Source organism: Leishmania infantum, chromosome 7 (assembly GCF_000002875.2).
Source record: "Leishmania infantum JPCM5 genome chromosome 7".
Taxonomy (NCBI): Eukaryota; Euglenozoa; class Kinetoplastea; order Trypanosomatida; family Trypanosomatidae; genus Leishmania; species Leishmania infantum.
The window spans coordinates 305,266-328,345 of record NC_009391.2 but is presented as its reverse complement, the minus strand read 5'-3'; the positions used below and the strand labels follow the sequence as shown (position 1 = coordinate 328,345).

The following is a 23,080-nucleotide window of genomic DNA, read 5'->3' as shown; positions in this document are numbered from 1 at the left end:
GGTGGTTGCTAGTAGTGAGCCGAGCGGCGTGCCAAGCAGTGACATCACATCCTTTGAATGCGTATCGGTATCTTGCAGGTTGGCGTAGAGGGCACTCAACGCCCTCCCCCCCCCCAGGGTGAGGAGCGGAAGAGCGAGAAGAGAGATCTATGCGAATAGAGGCGCAAAAGCTGCTATGCGTCGCCCCCTGCCGCACCTTCACGATTCAGTGCCTCCAAGCACGCACGCACGCTGGCGGATGGCGGAGCAGAGAGACGTCTGCTCAGGCCGACAGCATGAGACGAAGTCAGCATACGAAGAAGCAGGGCGTAAAAGAGACGGGCGGGTGCAAGAGAAAGATCGGGATGCGGGGCACAGCAAGGCAGCACATATGTGCGTGGCGAGCGCGCACACACAGGCACAAGCATGCGGAACCAAAAGGGGAAGGTGGGGGGGGGTCATCGGCTTGGGTACGTGCGAGTGCCGCGACGGCCCTTGGCAAATATTGGGCAGAATCACCACTACTATGGCCACCCCTTGCACGTTCTCCGTTCTGCACGTAACCCGCCTCTCCTCCGAATCCCCTTCCCTTCTCCACCGCGTGCGAAAAAAGGGGACACGCCGGCGTACACCCCCCCCACTGCGCACAGGCACATCGGCGCACGACTCTCTGCCTACCTGGGCATGAATGGCGGCAGAGCAGTTCAGCGAAAGGGAGAGGGAGGGAGCACGAAGTACAGAGAGGAACCGTGCAGGAGGTGGAGGGAGGGAGGGGCGGAGGGGGTTCGGCAAGCGAGCTGAAAGAGGCAGACGCACCTTCACAGACCGCAAACACCCGCGGCCGTTCTCCAGCCGCCCTCTCGCGCACCGCACAAAGTATGTGGCACAGCCCGCACGAGCGACAACAAAAAAGAAAAGGAAGGGAGTTGATGAGACGCGCAGAGGAAGGAAAGAGATGGCGTGTTGCTGTCAAGGTCGAATGCACGCGCACACACGTGTGATAGTTTACATCGAGAGTTTCTTCGTCATTCGCCTCTGTTCTGTTCTGTGTGTGTGTGTGTGTGTGTGTGTGCGTGTGCGTGCGCGCGCGGGAGGGCAGAGGGGGGAGGGAGGATCGTCGGCGTTCGCTCGCCTGTCCGCCGCACGCCGTTTCGCTGCTGGTGCTGCTTGACGTCAACAGAAAATCTCACCCCCGCACCACCTCCAACGAAACAAGAGCCGAGCAGCAGGACGGAGAAGCAGTGCGCCGTGCGGTATGGGGAGAAAGGGAGGGGAAGGGGGGAGGTTCGGCTACACACACATACACATACGCATACATGCAATTGAGTGCCAGCCGCTTCGTCACACGAGTTGACCCCCTCATCGCTCCGCAGTTCGCTGTCGTGCGCACATCTTCCCGCGCCGCCTCCTCCGCTGCGCTGGAACCCTTAGTACAGCGACGTCTTCTTCATTAAGCGAAGAAACTCCTCTTCGCTCACCTCGCCGTCCCCGTCACGGTCCGCCTCGTCGATCATCTCCTGCAGCTCGGCGTCCGTCATGTTCTCGCCAAGTTCCACCGCCACTCGCTTCAAGTTTTGGAACGAGATCTTGCCAGTGCCCTCTGTGTCGAAGAGCACAAACGCCTTCAGCATCTCCTCCCGCGAGTCCCGTTGTGACACCTTGTGCTTCATAATCTGCACAAACTGCGAGAAGGTGATCACGTCGCTGGACGCGTTCACATTGCCGGCGCCCGACAGCCGCGCAGGGGTTCCTTCGCAGCCGCTGCCACCGGTGACGCTGTTGATAAGCTGCTGAAGCTCCTCCTTACGGGGCTCGAAGCCGAGCGCACGCATGGCAATGCGCAGCTCCCGCACGTCGATCGTGCCGCTGCCATCCGTGTCGAACAAGTCGAACGCCTCGCGGATTTCCTCCAGCTGGTCCTTGCTGAGCTCGGCGTTCGCATTCGATGCGGAGGTGCTCGGCCTCAAAGGCGTGGTGCTCGCGATGCTCATTGGTGCTGCGCTGCTACACTGCCTTCTACGAGAGAGAGCTGTGAGCCCTTCGGCGTGTCTTTACGTGTGGATGTTGTGCACAGTAGCGATGTACGTGGGAGGTGGAAGGGGTGGGGTGGGAGGGCGAGGTCGGGAGAGGGAGAGAAGGGGACGGTTTGACTACCGTGGCTGATCAGCTCTTCTCAGCTTGTCCCGTATGTGCGTGTGCATACGCAAGAGAGGAGGAGGAGAGGCACCGTCGTACGTGTCCACACGCACGCGCATACACGTATACAAGGTGGTGAGAGAGGGCGGGGAGGAGAGGACGAGGAGGAGAGGACGGAGGATGGTCGTGCGTTTTCAATCCTTGTGCGCGCGTATGACCGCGCGTGCCTATGTCTGTGTGCGACAGGTAGGGCGGGTGTCCGAGAGAGCCGGAGAGAGCGGGTTGGCCACGACCAAGGGGTTGCGTTGAGGCGGCACACGCACGTGTCCATCAGATGGTGCATCGCAGAGAAGCATAGCGCATGGATGTGCGTGGGCGGGTTAGGGAAGAGGAAGTCGCTGCATGAAATGCGTGTTGCGTCGGGTCTTACGCGCGTTAAGCAACTCATTCTCTTGCGCCATTCTTGAAGAGTTACACAGACGAAAAAAAAGAGCAACATACACTCACACACATGTAAGCGTGTTGCGTGCGCGCATCGGCGCACACACACAGAGACAGGCAGACAGACACATACACACACGAGTGTGAGAATGCGCGCACTTGCGCCAGCCATCATGACAACACACCGCGGCATCGGCACCAGTGAGCCCCGACCCCTCTTCAGGGCTCCTTCCCTTCCCCTCGTCCTCCTTTCGGAATCCTTCATCACGGTTATGCGCGTGCGTGGGGTCTTCATCGTTGCACTCTCTAAGGGCGGAGGCTGAGATGAGGAAGGGGGTACTTCACTACCGTCGCAGCTTGCGGCTCCGCTCCGTCCTTCTCGTCACATCCACGCGCACCGAGCTGGCGTTGCTCTCTGAGCCGGTGGTGCACGGCGACGACCGCGAGCTGCTGCGAGAGGGCAACGCAGAATCCTCTCGGCGGTCTCTCTGCACCTTTCTCTGACTATCCTCATCCCCCGCCTCGCGCTGGCGCTTCTTCATGTCAACCTCCGACGCCGGCGGAGGTGGCGAGGACGACTCGCGCAGATGGGAAAGTGCCAAGCGCTCCTCCAATGACGTGACGTTCCGCTGCTGTGGAAACAGGATGGGATCGCCCTCGCGTCGCCGCAGCCGTCGCGCGCGCCAGCTGTGCGCCACACCGTCACAATTGCCCTGCAGCATCGCCGCGTCCTCATCGCGCCGGAAGTCTTGAACCTCCTTCATGTACGCCGGCATCTCGGCGTTCAGTCGCTTGTACGCCGCGGCCACGGCCCGCCGACGGTACACCATCTCCGCATCGGCGTGGAAGATGCGCGAGAGCAGCGTCGGACGGCGGCTGATGTCGTTCGAGGACGGCGATGACGGAGACGATGACGGCGCAGGCGAAGACGGCTGCGCCGCGTCCGCCGCGGCTCTGTCGAAGTCGGTCGTCAGGGCAAGATAGGCGTAGGAGAACATGGCGGAGAGAGAATGGAAAAACCGCAGTGAGCTGGCGGCGTTGTTAGAGGCGTCGACCGGGTCCTCTATCCACACCTGCGCGGGGCCCATCGGGCCGCGCGGGGGGCTGGCCAGCACCGGTGACTGCATCCGACCGCCACAGTCGGCACGAATGCGGAAGTCGCCTTCGTCGTGGACGTTCGCGGCCATCGCGTCATCGATGTTGCTCGGCACAGCGTAGTTCGCCAGGCACACAGCTACTCTTCGGTAGTTCCAATGCTGACCGCACATACGAAAGAAATCGACTAGTAGCCTGCCAAGCCCCGTCATGGTCCGCTTCTCCGGCTGCGTTGTGTAGATGGGGTGCTGCCGCAGGAAGGCGACGACGAGCAGCGTGGCGGCGTAGCTGCCAAGGCCTCCGTAGTACGGCTCATGCATGCCGCGCTGCATGACAAAGTATTTCACGACCAAGGTAAGCGGCAGTGCCTCTGGGTACATGTTCATGTACTGCACAATGCACTCCGAGTTGCGCTTCCCGTCCACGGCGCCAACACTGATGTCGACGTCGATGAGCGAGCCCTTGTGGACGAACTTGATGAGGGGCACCTTCGTCTTGAGAATCACCTGCGGATAGACGTTCTCGCACAGGCCCGCGCTGCTGATCTCCTTTGCCAAGCTGGTGAGCGCCTCCTCCGCCGGCACCGGCACATCCAACAGTGTGATGTCAAGGTCCGACAGCGGCAGCAGCAGGTGGGTGTACATGCTGCCATAGACGAGTACCGAGCTGCCAGGCCACAGCCGATCGACCAGCCGGCCAATATCCTTCTCGATGTAGCGCCGCATCGTCACCTCCGCCTCTGTCGGGCGAAGGTAGTCGACGAGGTCCGTGACCTCCTGGTGGAGGGCGATGAGGGGGCTGGCGCTACAGTAGCCGCCGTGCTGCTCCATCCGCGCGATGCTCCACAGCGGCACCACCAACACACGATCTTGCTCCGTCTGCTGCGGTGATAGTGGTGTCTGGCGCCGCTGCTCCTGGCTGCGATAGGATCTGCGGTCGTTCACGTTGCGTTTCTCGCCGTGAGAGGGAGAAGGCTGCAGGTGCACGGTCGCCTGCAGTGCATCGGCGTCGAGCGCCCTACTTCCCGTCGCGGAAGTGAGTCGGAAGTTCAGGTAGTCGCCTGTGAGGCCATCGTGCTCGGCCTCCACATCCAGCTGCTCCTCGTCCTCCGATAAGGGTGTGAATGGGTTCACGGAAGCTGCCTCAGCGCCGGCACCAGCAGCAGCAGTGCGCCCCGCAGGCGTACTCACAGGCGGGGAGCCGCCACTGAGAGCCACGCCCGCAGAGCCCTCATCTTTGGAGGCCGCCTTCTTTGCGTTTTGCGGCCGCTTGTACTGCGAGGCCGTGCGATCCTCCGGCACGTACTCGTCGCTATCATCGCCGTCGTTGTCAGCGGCAACAGTACCGATGTCCGCGTCGGCGCCTGCGCCGTCGCTGCCGCTGTCCTCGGCAGAGTCATAGGTTTCGGGACAGCGCTGACGGCGTGCCTGCCGTGGACCCTCCGTCGCAACAGTGTCGAGGCCGTCGCCGCTGACGGAGCTCGCCGTCTTCGCTGCAGCACGTGCTGGCACGACTCGGTCTTTGTCCTGCCGAATTCGATCCGCTGCAGCGGCGGCACGGTGGGCGCCAAGCTGCGCCTGGTGACGACGAAGCTTGTCCGCGACGTGCGCGGCGATCCGAGGCGTCTCATTCCTCGCGGCGGGATCCTCCTGGAGCAGGAGCCAGTCCTCATCAAAGTCGTCCCGCTTGCTCTGAAAGCGCGCGAAGATGTCTAGCGTCGGTATCGTCAGTGTCGGCGTCGGCACATCCATCATCGTGGCGCTCGCACTAGTCACAGGATTACCCGATCTCCGCGGCTCATCTCGCGCAACTGGTGTTGTCGGTGACGTCAGAGATGGTGACAAGGACGCAGCAGCAGCAGCAGCAGTGGCGGCGGCGGCGACGGATGCATCATGGCCGTTGACAGCAGCAGAAAGACCTGGTGCTTCGGGAGTGACAGCAGCACTTGACGCGCCAACCACGGTGCTCTTGGAGCTCACGACACGGCCGCCACGGCGCTTCATGGCAATGTGTGCGAGCACGACGAAGACGCGGGAACAATCAGGGCTGCCGATCTCACGTCGCCCTCATATACTTTTCCTTCGTGGAACACGCGTGAAGAGTGAGACAGAGAGAGGGAGGGCAGGAAGCGAAGGGCGTCGATGCGGCCACGCAGACCAAGAAAGAGGGAGAGAAAGGAATTGTATACGCGCGTGATTGCACGGCTGGCGATGAGGGGAGCAACGCCGCGGTGCGACAACAGAGATGCGGATGCCCGTGCGTAGGTAAGGGAAGGGAGGAAGGGGGAGGGGGTGCGGATGATTGATGAGAGCACTGTCGCATACGGAGGCGTGTATATGAGGGTGTCGGTGTGCTGGCCTTCCCCGCGCGACTCGCACCCTCGCCCTCCAGCTCTCAGGCGCGGAGAGACCGGCACGCCCACACGCACACGCTTCCTCTTCCGCACCAGCACCGCACAAACTCCGCTGCGCACCACCAATGACGACAGAACGACCACAACTGTGCAAGAGCCACAGACGAACGGAGGGTGTGACAGACGCGCAGAGAGACAGGCACGGGACAGGCGCCCCTGTCTCCCGCCACAACGCGGTGCGTCTTCCTCGTGGTAAAACCTCTTCTTCTCGTCCTGCGCAGTTCTCGTTCCTTTTTTAGCGCTTGAGCCGTCCGCGCCACGTAGAAAAGCACGGCCACAGATGTGGAGGCGCGGGCGAGACAACGACTACGACAACACGGATGCGCAGCATAGAGGATGTACGGGCACGCGGCACGGATATGATGTGGGTGCCGGTCTCGGTAGGTGTCGGGTACCACGAAGAGAATGTGCAAGTCCCGTCCGCGAGAATGACCCAAAGAACAACGAAAGATGATATCAGAGCCAGGCAGAGTTGCAGTGGGGTACAGAAGGGGCGAGGGGAGAGTCCATCAGCCCTCGGTATGCCGGGCAAGCACGGAAGAGCGCGGCATATCCCAGTCACCGGGAGGGGGAGGGGTGATGAAAGACCCGCACCCGTATTAAGGCGGCGCCAGGCGGCGAGGGCGACCGCATCACACAAACGCAGACACGCGCCGCACGCTGGCGGAGATGGCGCAGTTTCGATCACGTCATAGCGTGAAGGGGCGGCGGCGGCGGCGCTCACTCTACACTCGGCGTGCGCTCCGGTCAAGCGGGAGGAAGTGGGGCACAGAGAGGAGGAGGTCGAGACGACGACGGAGCAGACGGCGCTGGACTGCCGCGCACGCGTGTGACGGACTCCTCATTGCCCTGCGTTACGCGTTGGTTTCTGTGCAATGGCATCCGCCTTGTGCTTTTCGCTCACGTTGTAGTACACAACTGATATACCGCATCACCGACCGAGACGCAGACGGGCACACACCGAGGGAAAAGGCAGCGTGCTGCAAGACGGGCGTGGGAGAAGAGCGGCATGATCGAGGTCACGTCACAGGCACATGCTAGCCTATACGCAGACAAACAAAGGCAGCTTACATGACGCCATGCACACACGCGCCGCGGACCAGTGAGCGCGACACACACGCACACACATGGAAGGGGAGACACGTGCGTTGCACAGCATGCATCATCAGACAACGCTATCGAAGCCCTGGCGGTAGTCGGTGAGAGAGCGGGGAGGGGGGCCTGAGAGGGAAAGAGAAGCGGGCAGGCACAGGAGCACGAGGAGTGGCCAAGAGCGGTCACGCGGGAGAGAAAGACCCCTCACGCACGCACGCACACATCGGCCCGCCAGGCGAGGAAGGGGATGGGACGGCGGCAATGAATATGTGCATCGGCCGCTTGAGAGGGCATCAAGAAGGCAGCATCGGTGCAGTCGCCCTTCCTGCTAGCCACCACCGTCACCACGGTAAAGAGGCTGAGGAAACAGAGAGCGAAACAGCGTCCGCGCCTCAATGCACGCAGCATGGGGACAACACGCCGAAAGAAAAGGGCCAGACGCGCCACGCCCCCACATCCGCTGCGTGACGACACCCGTTGCAGTCCCTCCTAGATATCATCCTTGCAGAGAGTCAGGAAGGGATGGCGGAGCAGCTCCGCCGTGCTGCTGCGGTCCTCTGGTCGCACCCTCACACACGCGGTAACGAAGTCTTGCAGCGCCACGTAGAGACGCATGACGTGGCGTTGTTCGCGGAAGAAGCGCTCTTCGTCGGGGGGGTTCGATTCGCCGAGCTGCAGTCCCGCGGTCATCGCAGAGGCGGCACGCGCGAAAGACGAGGATGTCGTGCCGCCGCGAGTGCTAGTGGCAGGGGTACGCACCGAAGCCGGCATCTTCGCGGTCAAGGCCGACGAGGAGCGCGGCGTGGCAGTGGCTTCGCAACCGTAAGTGCCGTGATCAACGCGCCGGCGCTGTGAGCAGGGCTCATCAAGCGTGTCCGAAACCGCGTTGTCAAGGTCGCCACCGACGACACCGCTGTCGCGGTCAACGCCGCTGACTTCACGGTCCTTTTTCGACGCTGAGCGGCTGCGAGGTGCTTGAGCAACGCCGCCCGCCTCCATAGCGCACGCTGCCACATCATCCTGCTGCTTCTCAGCATCAACCGTTGCCGACAAGCCTTCCCGCACCAGCCACTCTCTGGCCTCCTCCGCCCACGCGCGTATGAGCGGCGGCAACGGCAGCTCATCGCGTGCCGAGCCGATCCGGTACAACACTCGCAGCTTGTCCTTCGCAATGTGCCGCCACGGGGCGCAGCCGGTCGTCATCTCCATCACGACGCACCCCAGCGACCACACGTCGGCGGGACTGCCGATGGCATGGCTCTCGAAGCGGATCATCTCTGGCGCCATGTAAAGGGCCGTGCCGCGAAGTTCAGTGATGGCGTCTCGGTCAACCAACACTGGATAGGGGGGTGGCGAAAAGGCGTCGTCGAGGTCGCCGTTGGCGCCTCCCCTCACCGCCTTATCCATCCCTGCCAGTCCCTGTTGCTGCGGCGGCGGCGACGCCGGTGGCGGTGGCTGGAGGCGCATAGCGCACCCGAGGTCCGCCAAGCGGCACTCGTCGTCGGCCGCGACGAGCACGTTCGCCGTCTTCACATCGAGGTGGGCGTAGTTGTGCTGATGCAGGAAGCAAAGGCCCTCGACGATTTGTTTCGTGAAGCACTGTGCCTGCTCAATAGACAAGGACGGCATCTGCGGGTGTAGCGCCTCGCTCAGCGGCATCATGTCCAACGCCGAGCTGGATAAGGCAACGGAGCTGGCTGCCGAGGAGACGGAAGCGGCGGCGGTAGAGAGGCAGTCCCCTTCGCGGCGCTCAGGGTACTCCTCACCCTCGGCGCTCTCCTCTCGGTGCGTGCGGACTTGCGGAGAGGCGTGGCCTGTGGCTGCGGCCTCCTCTGCCTCCGCCCTCTGAGCATGCCCCGCCGCAGCGGAGCCGCCATCTGCGACCTGCTGCTGCTGCCGCTGCTGCTTTGGCGAATTCGTTTTGGGGGCGGCAGCGGCCTCGGTGTGGCTCTCGCGCACCTCGCGCAGACCCCGAAGTGGGGAGCGCGCGCTCAGGCAGCTAGCGTCTTCGTTTACGCTCTCGGTGTGCCGTCGCCACGCCGCCACCGCAGCGACTGGTGGGCTGCCATTTGCGTCGAAGTGGCAGCCCGCGCTACGGTCGGCAGGGGCAGTCGACGGTTTCGGGGTAGCATCATCCAGGGCACTGCTAGTGTTCCACACAGCAGCATCGGTGCTGTTGCCTTCCATCATGTAGTCCAGCAAGGACCCGTGCTGGCAGTACTCGAGGTACATGAGAACCGAGTGGCCACGCTTCTCCGCACCGAAGAAGCCCACAATCCACCGCACGTGATGACGCGCCGCAAGCGTCAGTACCTCCAGCTCCAGCTCTAGCTGCTTCAACCGCGTTCGCAGCTTCCGATCCTTCGCGTCGAAGACGATCTGCTTCGCTGCCAGCACCTGCCCAGTCTCTGTGTTCAAGCACTCGTACACCTTGCCGCAGGCGCCACCGCCGAGGAAGGCGCCAATCGCCATCTCGCCGTTGCGCCCCGCGACACCCCGCAACCGAGGGCCATGCTGCGGCTCTGTAGGCGGCAACGGCGCAGCAAACGGGTTTACCTTACCGCTGGCGGTGGTAGTCGACGCCGCCGCGGCGTCGCACGCGGGGCTACCGCTCGCTGAACCAGCTGCCGTCGCCCCCGCTGCCGGGGAGCTACAATACTTGAGGCTGCCGCCAACGCTGATGCTGCTGCGCGGCGCCGGCCTCGGTCGCCCGCCGCCTGTCCTCGCCGCCTGCGCGAGACCAAGCGTCGTCGACGCGTTATCGTTGTCCTCTGCATCAGATGCTTGATGCGGCTGCGAATGAAGCAGTGACTTCCCCATCATGGTGGCAGTAGCGGGACGCGCAGGCGGCGAGCTTACGGCGAATGCGTGAGCGGCCTCACCACCACTGACGCTGCGCGAGTGCGCCGGTGACGCGGCACCAGAGGCACTCAAGGCTAGCGTCGCCGTCGTGGTTGGGCGTTTCGTGCGGGCGGCAGCACGCACGGTTGTGCCGCCGGAGAGAGACGAGAGGCCCGGGATTGACGCGCCGGCGTCACAGCGGCGCAGCGGCGGCAGCGCACTCGTGTTCACCGTGCGCGAGGTGCCGGTTTCGCTGTCGTGGTAAGTGAGGGAGATGGTGTACGAAGCCGAGCCATCATCCTGGTGCTTCACGGTCAAGTCGTCAACGCGGCGCTCGTTCGAGGGCTGCGTCGGCTTTGAATGGCTCAGCGGGGCTACACTGCCCACGCCGGATGTCAGGATGGCGGTACCTGCCGATGCAGAGGCCTTGCGAGCTGCGGCTGGCTGTAAGCCAGCCGTGAGACTCGACTCGGCTGCCGGCCGCTCCATAGAGCGTCTTGTAGACGCAGCTGTTGCTGCTCCTGCTCCTGTCGCCATCGGCGTGGCCGTGTGCGTCTCGTGCCCCACATCCTCGTCCTCTGCGCCCGCCCTCGAGGCAGGGGTGACGCCCGCGCCAAGACTCGTCACACGGTCCCGCTGACGCCTTCGCCTGCACTGCTGCACCTCAGTCGTGACGTCGGAGTAGACGTGGTTCTCGTAGTGGTGCGGCTGCAGCACGGAGGAGTAGAATACCCCTGACGCCGTGTCCGTGTAGTACTGCGAAGCCCAGGCGAATGGGCTGCGCATACCGCTGGCTTTCTTGCTGAGCTCTGCATTGGAGACATCTAAGGTCGTCGACGCCGCAGCAGCGCCCGTGTAGGCAGGTGACGATGGGGTGGCCAGAGGAGACGGCAGCGCATTCTCGGCGCCGGCGCCGAGCCCAGCCGACCTCCTGCTTGCCTGTAGCTGCTGTGTGTAGCGATGTTGCTGCTCTCGACGACTCGTCAACACGGCCAGCTGTTCGGCGATGGTGCAGCAGTGAGCCATGGTCGGGGGAGAAGCAGGCTCGCCAACCGACTCGGTGCCTGCAGCGTTCGGTTCCTCCGTGGACGACGCCTCTGGTGGCGCCGGGACTGCGCCACTGTCGGCCGTGGCCCCAGCGGCTGTTGCTGCGGCACGGGGTGAGGGGTGCGGCGGCATCCTTCGCTCCTGCGCAGACTCCCGTATACTCTGTTTGCACGGACCCGCACCGCTCCACGTGGCACTGCGGTCGCTTTTCTGCGAGCTGGCGGGCGTTTGACGGCAGGCACCTGAGCTCTGATGGCGAGGGCTGCCGCGCATACCCGGCTGCTGCTTATCCTCCGCCGACAGGAAGCGCGCATGAGACCCCAAGACGTGCTGCGCCGCCCCCTCCTCGCCCTCCACAGACACACCTTTTCTCCGCTGCCCGCCGCTGGAGCTGCGCCCTGCGTGCAGTGCGGCGAACGACGAGCAGGACTCTGCTGCTGTCACCCCCTCGTGCTGCTGTTGCGATCTGCACGACCCTGTGGCACCGGCCCGCGGAGATACAGCCACCGACGACACGGCGGAGCAGCGCGCTGTGTGAGCATGGGAACCCGGAAAGGACGAAGAGGCGGAGGCCCCCAGCCGAACTGACGCTGTCGTGGCCACCAAGGTAGAGATGTCTCGCTGCAGATTACGCTGCGCCACCGCCAACGCTGCTGAAGTAGCGAAAGTGTTGGTGGTAGACGCCGTGTGCACGCCGCTCCCGGCCGTCCCGGAGGTCGCCTCACCAGTGGTGGTGCTTTCCCCGGGGCCGCTGCCTACACTTCGGCTCACGCAGAAGCTGAGGTGCTGTAGCACAGGGAAAAAGAAGGAGTTAAGGAAGCGACTTGGCGGCGACGGCACCCCGGCAACCGGCGAGACGGAGAGCCGTGGCGGATGCAACGGCTGCGCGAGCGTGCTCGCTGACGTGGAGGAGGCTGCGGCCACGGAAAAGAGTTTGTGGTCGTCGCCGTACCACCGCGCCGTGCACGGCTTCCCCGTCGCCACCGGCTGCCCCGGCACACGGCTGTGCACCGAGACGTCGCTTTTTACGACGCTGCTGCGATACATGCTCTCTACAGCAGACGCGCGCCGCGTCGGTGACCTCGTCGCGGCGGCTGGGGTGACCGGCACAATCGCGCCGGGGCTCTCCCGCAGCAGCGCAGGGCTGTCGGTGGTGGTAACGCGGGAGCCATCGTACGTGCGCGTCAGTGAACCCGGCGCGCGGCGGCCAGGTATGCCATCAGCGGCTGTACCTCCATCCTCAGCGCACGCCTCATCTCTCCCGCTGCGCCTGCGCATCTCGGGCTTCAGCAGCCCAAACACGCGCTTCCACCCGTGGGCGCCGCCGGCAAGACCCTGAAGCGCGTACGGCTCCAAGTCGTAGTAGTTGCTAAGGAGCGCCTTGGGCGTTTCTGGTGGCGGCGGCGATGGGGCGGCAGAAGCGGCTGGTGTGGCGCACCGATCATGAAACTCAGCCGTACTGTCGTGCGCCATCTGCAAGGGCGGCGCACTACACAGGGCAAATCGCATGTCGCGGTTGCCGGAACGCGCACCAGCGTCCGCGGCGGTATCTGTGTGGAGCGCCAACGAAGGCGATTGCGCCATCACGTCCCGCTCGCGCTGACCCCCCTCGTCGAGCTCATTCTCTGATGCCGCGGTCGACGACGGGTTCTCACCAGCGACGGTGTGCGCTGCTGTGGAGCCGCAACCGCCAAGTGAGGTGCTGCGACAACAAGTTGTCGCGTCACTCCTTGCGGTGCTGGGCGACAAGGGTGAAGCAGTCTTGACGCTGTCCATCGCGATGTCGCCCGTGTGCGAAGGATCTGAGGCCTCTCCGTGCCTCGTGCACGAGTGGCCAGGAGTCGTAGACTGACTACGGTACACGCGGCTGCTGCGGCTCCGCACCTTATAGGAGTTGTACGCTACCGAGACCGTGGCAGCTGTCAGCGCAGCCAGCACCACAACTGTCACCGACACGCTCGGCGGTGCCGCCGAAGAATTTGGTGAGCCGGTGGTGGTGCTGCCACCGCCCTCGGCGACCCTTTGGCCGGTCCCCTTCGTTCCCCAGCTCCTCCACGATGAGGTGTGGTGATGTTGGGTGGCGGTAGGTGGCGGCGGCGTAGACGGCGCCGAGGGTGTCGGCATCCTCAGCGGACCACTTGACATGGCCCAGCGCCGAGGCCTTCTCAAGGAACAATAAGAGCGCTGAAGGGGAAGAAGGAGGGAAAGATGAAGAAAGAGAGCCGCGATGGCTCCGCGAAAGGAGGGAGGCAGCGGGTCCGCGACCCGGGCCCCTCCTTGCGTCTTTCGTTGCGTATTCCAGCAGATCCCACGTTGCCGGCAATTCGCTTGTTCACGGAGCGCACGCGCGCGCAAGCGGACTTAGCCTGCTTCTGCGGATCACTGAAACTCCCCGCAGGATGCTCCCCTGCACTCACCTTTCGTGGAGCACGATGCGATTTCGTATGTATGCGTGAGGGAGGAAGGAGTGGGGGGGGGGGGGCGAGACGGGAAGGTCGAGGGCGTGGCAGCTGCCAGCGATGTCGCGGTGCTGGAGTAGGCGTGACGGTGCGCTTGATATCTTCTGCGTAGCGTTGTGTATACACACAGATGCAGCCGTGCCCGCCTTCTCGAGCTCGAGCCTACGGTATATGTCTGTGTGTGTGTGTGTGTGTGTGTTGTGTGTATGTGTTGTGTGAGAGACAGAGGGAGGGAGGGAGGGCGGCTCACAGACACACACGCGCACGGAACGAAAAAGGATGTAACCGCTGGAGATGAGGCTGTCGATGGTGGTGCCCTCGACCCGCAAGAATGGCAGAATCGCTTCAAGGCAGACAAGCAGCCGAACATCCAATCACCTGCCTTGCACGAGGAATAAGAAACAGGTAAGGGATTAAGGAACGGAAACGCCCATCAGCACCGACTGCAGGGTCGGGGGGAGGCGGGGAGGGAGGGGAGGCGAGCAGCCGACAGATGAGCCGCGCAAGCGCACCCACGCAGGAAATTATGCACGAGAAAGGAGAGGGATGACGAAAAAAAAAAGGAAAGCAGGGCCGATACTGTCATGCAAATTGACAGCGACGATACTCTGCAGCAACAGACGTCGTGTGGGTGTGTGGGTGTGGTTGTGGGTGTGTGGGTGTGTAGGGAGGAAGGGAAGAGGGAGGGAGGGGGGAAAGAGAGAGGAGAGAGACATGGTGAGGATCATCATGGCGATCGAGCGTGTTGCCATGAAGACAGAGCAGCGAGAGGCGTGAGGAAGGAGGGGCGGCTTCTCTGTCGTCCCGATGGATTTTGCATGGCAAATCCATGGACACGATTCGCTCGCTGTACGCACCCAACGCACAACGCCACAACGTCCACTACTGAGGTTGTTGCTGCCCCCACCACCGTCACCACCCCTGCTTCGTGGTTTGTGTGCGTGTGTAGCGAGCCCCCCCGCTCGTGTCAAGCGGACCCTTGTCCCCTTCCCCGCTGGGCGTCCAATCTCGGGCGAGCGCGCAAGCGCACATAAGTGTACCCTTTCCCCTTGGCCGCAGGTGCGACATGCCCCCTTTTCATGTGAGTGCGTGTGTGAGTGCGCACGTCAGGTCTCACTTCTTCTTTTTTCATTTTAGAACAGAGGCGAAAACGAAGGGAAAGAACAAACAGAAAACGGAAAACGAAGGACGGAGAAGTGCGTTGAGGGGGCGGTACGTCACCTCCAACATCACCACGGACATCGCGGACATCACCACCACCACCACCGCAGCACCAGCGGCAAGCAAGCGTCCATTGCCATCACCATCGACAACGGCTTTCCCTCACACCCTGCGAGTCCGAGGAAACCGGTGCCGCTCCGTGAAGGTAGGGTGCATGCTTGTCTCTCGGCGCGCGGCGGCGACGGCGTGGGCAGTGCAGCCTTTCGGATCATCGCCATAGGTGGACGCGGGAGGAGCTGAAGAGCGTAGAGAACGAGCGACAAGCATACTACACACAGACAGAGAGAGACATGCGCTCACGTGTGTCGCGCAGACACGTCGCACTCAGAGCGCCGTCCCTAGACGGACCCTCTCGCGTGTTCATTCTGTCCAACTCGCATTTCTCTCCACTCTCCTCCCTCGGCAAAGGCACGAACCATCCACTCGTCTAACTGGCGACTTACTCGTCGTCATCGCCGCCGCCGGCGTGGCGCTTGGCGGCCTTCGCGCGCACGCGCTTGACGCGGCCAGGGCGGCCGTTGCCGAACGGCGAAGCATCAGCAAAGGCGATGTGGCGCTCACTGCTCACGCGCACGATGAAGGACGGGATCGTCACAATCTGCTTGGCGACGGCGATGTGGCGCTGCTGAATCAGGACGCGGGCGTGGTGCACGGACTTGGCGAGACCGGCCTTGAAGACGATGGTCTGCAGGCGGCGCTCGAGAATGTCCGGCACCGTCAGCGACAGCACGTAATCCAGCTTGTCCTTCTCCTCGTCGAGGAAGCCATACTCGTGGCAGCGGCGCATGATGGCGGAGCCCTCAAGCAGACGGCGGGGGTGGTTCTCCGGCAGCGTCAGCAGCAGACGGGCCGTGCGGCGCATCTTGGACAGCGTCATGTTCACACGCCAGATCTCACGCTTGCAGCGCAGACCGTACTGGCCGCACAGCTTCATCTCGCGGTCGAGGCGCTCCTTCTCGAACGGACGACGCGGCGCCTTCCACACGCGGTTGAAGTTGTTGTAGTTGCGCATGAAGCTGATAGGACGACTTGGAAGAGGGTGAGAAGACGACGCAGGTGAGTCGCACTGTGACGTGGAAGGAAATGGAGTGCAGCCACGCGCAGCGGGATGCGGCGAGGGTGCGAGCGGCGCACGCGGAAAGATGATGCGCGGCGTTCGGTTTTTGGTGTCAACAACGAGAAAGAAGGGACGAGAGAAAGAGCGACAGACAGTCGGAGGCAGCAGCGCAGACCAGGGAGGGAGGGAGAAGCGGGGGTTGGCCATTGGAGTGAGGCGATGATCTTCCCACCCACATGCATGCGCATCGCGGTGAGGAAAGATGGAGACGTGTAGTTCCCACCGAGATAGGCCCTTCTTCGCACGCACGCAGGTGTGTGCGGCAGTTTCGACTCTCTCTTTTCGAAGAGGGCGGTGGCGCGTGATCTCACGTTCTACTGCGCCCTCTGCCCTCTCACACACACACAAACACATCTTGGCTTGTTCAGTTGCGTGTTTGGCTTGTGTAATACCTGCGCACACCTGCGCACGCGCTTGGGTGTCGAGGAGTGCGGACGGAGCGCTCCAAAGAGATCCGCATCCAACATGCGCAGGAGGAGCAGACATCAAACACATGTGTGCAGGCATACGGAGACCCAGGAGGCATGGAGAGCAAGGCAGGCAGGCAGTGAGCACGAAGAAAGCAAATATGCGCCGAAGCACTAAAAAACAATACGAGAGCGATGAGCAAGTTGCGGTGAGGATGCTGATGCGCGCTGACACTGCGGAATGGGGCTGTGTGACGGAGGCGCTAGCGAGACCGCCTCGACTGCCCAGGGCGTCTAGAGCCACAGCGGCGACACGCTGGCAATGACGATGATGAGGGAAGGAAAGGCGTCTTGCTTGCACCAAAATAACGTAATCATCATCGCGCACATGGTGTGGCAGGAGAATGGCAAGTTCGTGAGCCGCCTGCTCTCTCTCCTCCACCTCCGCAGGTTTGGCTACTGGCCCGTGTCGCCATGAGAACACATCGCTCGGCGTGTCTGTGTATTCCTCATCTCCTTCACCGAGACCTGGACGCACTTATCCATCGCTCACGCATGGGTTCACACACACGCGCGCACGCCGCGAACGTGACGTTCCTTCCTACTTCCGAATGAACTTCGAATAGATAATGACAACGATCAGGAGCATCAGAAACGCAACGACGCATCCCTTGATGAGCCACTCCTTATACACGCCCATGCGGATGTCGCGGATTACCTGGCGGGAGTCGCTAAGATGTTGGTGCGTCGAATCTACCGTGTTGAGGCTGTTCTGGATGACTTCGCGCTGCTTTCCCAGCGACTGCAAAGTAGCGTAGCCGGAGTTGTTCGTGGCCTCGTTCATGCGAAGCGCGCGCTCGATGTTCTCGCGCGTCTGCTGTGCGGTCGTCGAGGAGGAGATTACGGCGGAGTCGGCCGGCGGCACCGCTGCGCTGGGGCCGCTGCCGATGCCGCTGTAGCCACTTTGCAGATTCGCGGCAGCTGCAAGTTGCGGCGCCCGTTGCGTCTCCGCGGCTGCCGCGGTGGACGGCTGCACGGAAGCCTTCATGTGCTCGATCAGCGTGCTTTCATTGCCGCCACCCAGCTTCGCATTCACCCCTGCGCGCATTCGGAAGGGCGGCGCGGAGGAGGGGAGGTCGTGTATGTGCTTGCTGTGTGTAGGTGTGTAACCTCGGTGGCAGGTTTGGGGGGGGGAGCAGGGGAAGGGGGAGACGTGGGCGAAGCTACCGAAGAAGAGCGTTTGCTGGGCTCAATACTGTTTTGCGCGGTGAACACGAGAAAGTAGCACCCACGCCCGCATACGCAGTGCACGTCGCGTCCCCAGACACACGCACACACAGAGAGAGACAGAAAGAAGGACGAGGAGAAAGGCGAGAGCGCTCTTCGGATCAACGAGTGTGCAGGAGAGATGCAGGCAGTGACGCGCACGCCAAGGCCGCGTGAGGGCCAGCTTCATTGAGCAAGCCAGGTCTGCGCCTGTGGACTGGGGGTGCGACTGAGTGTGCGTACGTGTCCCCTGTGAATGGACACGCATGCACAGAGGAGAGGCACATAACACACTCGCATATCCTCTGCGGGAGAAGCAGAGCGCACACACACACACGCACAGAGAGAGCGAGAGAGCGAGGTGGGTTCGCGAACTGGCGTGGCACACGACAAGAAACTTGGCTGGATCATTCCTGCGTATGTGAGCGCGTCGGCAGCGAGCACGCCGTCTTTTCGGCTTGCAGTGAGCGCGTGGCGAAGTGATGCGGGAATAAAGATGGGGAAGGCTGAAATAGTATCACACGTGCTGGTGCCTTAGGCGAAGGGGGGCGTTGAGAGGGCCACGCGAGTGATTGTTCTTCGTGTGCGTCACGCGGGCGTGGCGGCGCTGCCGTGTCGAGCCGCGGGCCCCACATGAAAAAGGAGAAAGGGCGGTGCCATAATCTCACAGACACGCGCACACCTTGAGAAGCGCGCAAGATTAGGTAGAACGCAATGAACAGGGAGTGAGTCGAGGCGAGCGGCCGCGCTCGATGGCGGTATGGAAGGCATCCCCACACGATAGCACACACGTGAAGAAACCAACCTTCAGCTCGGTGCGCCTGCGGCTGCTCATGTGTGCGCGCATGGCTTGAGTGCGATCCGTCGGCGAGCCAGCATGAAGAAACTTTACTCAGAGAGGAAGCGTGAGAGCAGTCAGCTGGTCCGATGCGCACCGTGCGAGTGAAGTGCACCTCTCAGCTGAAGACGTTGTCGTCTAGCCTCGAACGCGACCACGACGCCGGAAAAGGCACGCGCACACACACGCACAAACACAAGCAGCTACGCGCTACGAGTGCCTTCTCCACACTGCAACAGGGCCAACGAATTGCCCGCCCCACTCTCTCTAGTAGTCATCCTCATGGCCGTGAACATGGGCGTGCCCGTCGGCGTGGTTTTTGTTGTCGCTACAGCAGTCACCACAGCACGGGCAGAAGTTCAGCCGGCCTCTCTCTCGCAGTGTGTACTCGTCCCACGACTCTTCGTCGCCGTCGAGCAACGCCTTCAGTGGAACCCGCACTGTCTCGAAGGCCACCGGGCAGTTGCAGGCCTCAGCAACGGACTTGTATTGCGTCAGCATGTGTGCGCTGCAGGCCCCGGCGGCATCGTGCTCGCCGCTGGTGCCAGTGCTGCCCGCAGCTGCCGTGCCGAGATGGTCGCCGTAGAGGACAACGACCCTTACAGGATCGGACTTATCGATGTTCGGTGAGGCAGAGATGCCAAGCAAACAGCCCAGGCAGCCGCTGAGCGCCGCCAGTGTGCTGCCAACCACCACCACCGGTGGTGCCGCCGTGCGCTTCGCTGCCAGCTCAGGTGATGTGGCTTGCAACGCCAGTAACATCCCTTGATAAACGGCGGTCATGTGCTCGCCAATGAAATCGACCATTTCGCGGAAAGCGTCCGCCATGGTCGGCGCCGCTGCTGCAGACGAGGTCGGTGAGACGCAGCGACTACAAGCTTGCATATACGTCGGAACCGACGTGTACGGGAGGCGCACCACCACAGCACGACAGTGGAGCAGCACACTGTCCGGCTGCATCGCGGCGAACGCGGTGTACCAGGCGATGTTCACCATTGTCTTGCCGCCGGCTTGCGCAATCGGTAAGTCGGCAAGGTCTAGAACCACCACAGGCCCCTCCATCGAGACGGGAGACGTTGCCGACTGTGGCGCCGCTGATTCCGAGGCACAGTGCCTCCCCATGCCGTCAAAGGAATTCCTCGGCAGGGCGGCAGAGGAATAGTAGTGCGAGCACACCACCACTCGGCGGTTACCCATGCGAGCTGAGGCGAGCATGAAGTCGTCCGTCTTGTCCGACAACGAAGCCAGCGAGTGCAACTCTGTCGCCGTTGCCGCCGTCGCGTCAGACGAGGCGAGCTCGCGAAGCTCCCGCTCCACTGTCTCCACCAAGGCCGCCGCCGCCTCATCGCCGGCCGCCTCGGCCCACGGCAACAGCGGCACCTCGTCGTAAAGAATGTCGTATAAGTTCCACGTCTCCCTCCACAGCATGCAGGCCGCCTCTTTATCGATTGTCTCCAGAGGCGAGAGCGTCGGCGCAGCTGCTGCTGTTGTTGCGTCGCCGCCTGCCTCGCCAGAGGAGTTCGTTGCCTTCGACTGTTTGATAGACTGCGCCTGCGCCGCTGTGTCGGTCGCCGCCTGAATGCCCACCGGGAAAAGCGCGAAGCGGAACGGCTGCATCGCTCTTGTGGGTCGTTCGGCAAGCGTTTTCGTGCTCGTTGCCGCATCCACGGCCGACGACGCGGACTCCGAGCTCGGTGGCAGGAGCAGCACCGAGTAGTAGGAATCCGAGGGCGGCGGGCTGTGCGTGTGTCGAAAGCCGCGAATGTGCATCGCCAACGCCTGCGAGTTCTCTGGGCAAGCGCCCTTGCCACGAATCCGGAGAAACATGTGCGCGTGCGTCTTCACGTGTACACCTTTGGAAAGGGTGGGAGCCGCACGTGCACAAGAGAAGTGTGCGGCAATTCGATGGAGAGTGCGATGGACAAGATAGCGACGGTGAGAAGTTCGAGGAGGGCGATGAGGTTGCCTCTGCAGAGCAAGGACAGACGCAGAGACCCCGAGACGCACGCCAGACCGCATACTCGTGCGCGCACATTGCCTGAGCAGGGAGTGGGGTGGGGTCTGGGAAAGGGCAAAGGCAACGCGACTGGAGGATGCGGAAGAGAAAGAGTCGGAGCGAAGGCGAAGATCACGACAGGGCACCGTTTGTTGCCCACGAGCGCACAGATCGACGCGTCGCCGTACATCTCCCCCATCCTCAATATGCATGCCTTCAATCCACCACGCCCCCCCCTTCCCTCCCTCCACACCCAGAAAGTCGCACACGTCCTGAGCGCCCACACAGAGACGGGTGCGCCACGCACCGACACACCTACACGCCCACGTCGCACCGCTTCGCGTTATCGCTTCGCTGCGCGTTTATTTCTCGCCCCTTCAATGTAACGCACACACACACGCAGGGACATGCACACAGGCATATGTGCGTCCCATACGATCACGCACCACAGCATGAGCATCGCGCCTCTCAGCCACAGGCCACACCCTCCGCTAAGAATGCTCCCAGCCCTCCCCGCATGGAGGAGGAGGAATGAGGAGGGTCATGACAACCCCGAAGCATCGCCTCACCGCCATCCTCACACATGGATGTAGACAAAGACCGCAACGAGCACGCGCGCGCACACACATCCGCCAAAGGAAAAACGAAATAACGAAGCGGGAGAGAGAGGTAAGTAAAAGCCACAAGCACACGCGCGCGCGCACACACACGCGAGGGAGGATCGGACGCGTGTGTGTGCGCGTGCGCGTGTGCTTGTGGAGGGGGGAGGTGATTAGTTCACGATAACATGTTTGAAAATGCAAAAAAAAAAAGAGAGAGAAGAGCGTTTGAGAACGCAAGCACGACGAGGGGGAGGGAGGTGCGTCTGTGCATGTGCACATATGTATCGTGCTTGCTCCCTTCGCCGCACGCAGCCCAAGCAGCAGCTTGAAAATGATGGCCGCAGAGGGAGATTGAGAAGGTTGATATGGACGCAGTGATCAGAAAAGGGGGAGGGCGAGCCCCACAAAGTCTCTGCCCAAATCTAGAGCGCCGTCACAGACACATTCGCAGGCACCCACGTACACGTGCATGAGGCCTACAGCAAACGCATAGGTGCGCATTCAACAGAAAAGGGATTCGCTGGTTTTTTCTTGGTTTTCAACGTGTGTCCATTTTCTACCACAGAGCATGAGCTGCACTCCGCTCTACTGGGGTCTCTCACAGGCTCAGCAGCGCGTGGCGCGAAGCAGCCATGAACGCACGTGTTACAGGAAGGCCACCGACCCAGTCATCGCAGCACAGCCTCTGGCTCGAAGGCCAAAACACAGCAGCTCAAATTATGCCAATCGCCACCTGGTGCATCCGTCTCGGGGTAGCACTCCGGCTCCCCACACCAGTGAGCAGTGTGAGAGCCAGAGGTAGGGGATTCGCTCGAGTCACTGTGACACTTTTCCCTGTGTATGGTGCAAGCGGGCTCACTGTCGCAGGTTGCTCCGACGCAATGTCGTCCAGGTCCTGACCTTCGACATCAGTAGCGATGCATCGCCATGACTTTCTGAAATCACCGCTACTTGGCACTGGAACGACCAGAAGGGGTTTCGTACTTTCCAGCGATAGAGGTAGTGTGGGGGTCTACTCGGTTTCCTCCCGGACAGAGTTGGGGGGCAGGGGAAGCACTGCACCCTGAGTTATCACAAGCTGAGGATATGTGTGTGTGTTGAGCAAAGGAAGGGGGCGGGTGCGTAGAGCAGACACACTACAAGGAAAGCGAAGCAAGCACCCTGGGAGCAAGTACGCTGCTATGCGCCCAGCACACTCCACACACACGCATGCAAGCCTAAGCGCCGCCGTCGCTGAAGGAGCTCTCCAAGCGTTGCGACTACAATGCTGGACGCCTCTTGTTTTGACGTTGTTCTACCTCTCGCCCTTTCAGCCGTGTCCACGTAGCCACTACGAACACGTCAAGCAAGCAAGACGCACATACACAGCTGCAGCGCACCCACCTCTGTTGCGCCGCAGCTACGCCCTGGCGCGCGAGGGCCAGCCGTCCTGGCGTCGGATCGGGTCCACGCGTCTAGCGGGCCCCCCGTGTCCGCGACCCGCCCCTTCCTCGCGCGTGTGCCCCGTGATCGGCCCCACGCGGACACCCGAGTGGGCCGCACGCCTTGATCCACGCCGGCCGCGTCCAGCGCCCTGCGCGAGGGCAGTGGCGATAGCGTCTGTCGCGCGGGTGGTGGCACGGGATGGCCAAGGCGCATGCCGAGTGGACCCAAGGAGGCAGCTGGCCGGCCCCAGGCCAGGGACCCCCNAGACTCTGTGCCCCGCCCGCGCGCCACGCCCCCCCCAGCCGCCCCAAGCCGCTGCATCCCGTAATATGGCGCGGAGACTCCCCACAGCAGAGTCTGGAGGACTGGAGCAGGATAGAGAACGTGACTTTTTTCGGCTTCTCTACATCGTCGACCGAGCGCGTCGGTTTCTCTCCATCCCGGTGGGCAACGTCGATTGGAGGCTGACGTGCGACTGCCTGGACGACATGAATCACCGATATGCAGACACCGGCTTTCTTCTCGGCTTCACGGGTGGCTATGTGCTGCGCAACCGAGCCGGTCGCACGCTGTTGTCTCGCTTCTGGTTCTCGATGTACTTGGGTCTTGTCTTCTATGACTGGGAACTGCGGCGAGCGACTCGTGCGCCGGCGCTGGAGTACTGGAACTCTATCTGCACTGTGGACACGGAGGGTGGGTCGT

General features: G+C 62.5%; 6 protein-coding genes and 1 pseudogene across 7 annotated transcripts; all 7 read right to left on the bottom strand.

Annotated features, from left to right (window-relative positions):
- Window positions 1-1,406: 1,406 nt before the first annotated feature.
- On the bottom strand, window positions 1,407-1,970 carry LINJ_07_0790 (putative caltractin; the record flags this gene model as incomplete). Its single annotated transcript, XM_001463249.1, has 1 exon — window positions 1,407-1,970. One exon carries the CDS (start codon window positions 1,968-1,970, stop codon window positions 1,407-1,409), a length of 564 nt encoding a protein of 187 aa, XP_001463286.1.
- Window positions 1,971-2,900: 930 nt separating this feature from the next.
- Window positions 2,901-5,654, bottom strand: LINJ_07_0780 (topoisomerase-related function protein-like protein; the record flags this gene model as incomplete). The annotated part of the gene is made up of 1 exon (XM_001463248.1): window positions 2,901-5,654. One exon carries the CDS (start codon window positions 5,652-5,654, stop codon window positions 2,901-2,903), a length of 2,754 nt encoding a protein of 917 aa, XP_001463285.1.
- Window positions 5,655-7,648: 1,994 nt separating this feature from the next.
- On the bottom strand, window positions 7,649-13,192 carry LINJ_07_0770 (putative protein kinase; the record flags this gene model as incomplete). The annotated part of the gene is made up of 1 exon (XM_001463247.1): window positions 7,649-13,192. The coding sequence occupies one exon, from the start codon at window positions 13,190-13,192 to the stop codon at window positions 7,649-7,651; it is 5,544 nt and encodes a 1,847-aa protein (XP_001463284.1).
- Window positions 13,193-15,166: 1,974 nt separating this feature from the next.
- Window positions 15,167-15,739, bottom strand: LINJ_07_0760 (putative 40S ribosomal protein S9; the record flags this gene model as incomplete). The annotated part of the gene is made up of 1 exon (XM_001463246.1): window positions 15,167-15,739. The coding sequence occupies one exon, from the start codon at window positions 15,737-15,739 to the stop codon at window positions 15,167-15,169; it is 573 nt and encodes a 190-aa protein (XP_001463283.1).
- Window positions 15,740-16,852: 1,113 nt separating this feature from the next.
- Window positions 16,853-17,359, bottom strand: LINJ_07_0750 (putative Qa-SNARE protein; the record flags this gene model as incomplete). Its single annotated transcript, XM_001463245.1, has 1 exon — window positions 16,853-17,359. The coding sequence occupies one exon, from the start codon at window positions 17,357-17,359 to the stop codon at window positions 16,853-16,855; it is 507 nt and encodes a 168-aa protein (XP_001463282.1).
- Window positions 17,360-18,622: 1,263 nt separating this feature from the next.
- Window positions 18,623-20,182, bottom strand: LINJ_07_0740 (conserved hypothetical protein; the record flags this gene model as incomplete). Its single annotated transcript, XM_001463244.1, has 1 exon — window positions 18,623-20,182. One exon carries the CDS (start codon window positions 20,180-20,182, stop codon window positions 18,623-18,625), a length of 1,560 nt encoding a protein of 519 aa, XP_001463281.1.
- Window positions 20,183-22,407: 2,225 nt separating this feature from the next.
- Window positions 22,408-23,079, bottom strand: LINJ_07_0730 (annotated as a pseudogene; the record flags this gene model as incomplete). The annotated part of the gene is made up of 1 exon: window positions 22,408-23,079. A coding segment is annotated over one exon (672 nt), but the record flags the coding sequence as incomplete, so codon positions are not given.
- Window position 23,080: the final 1 nt, after the last annotated feature.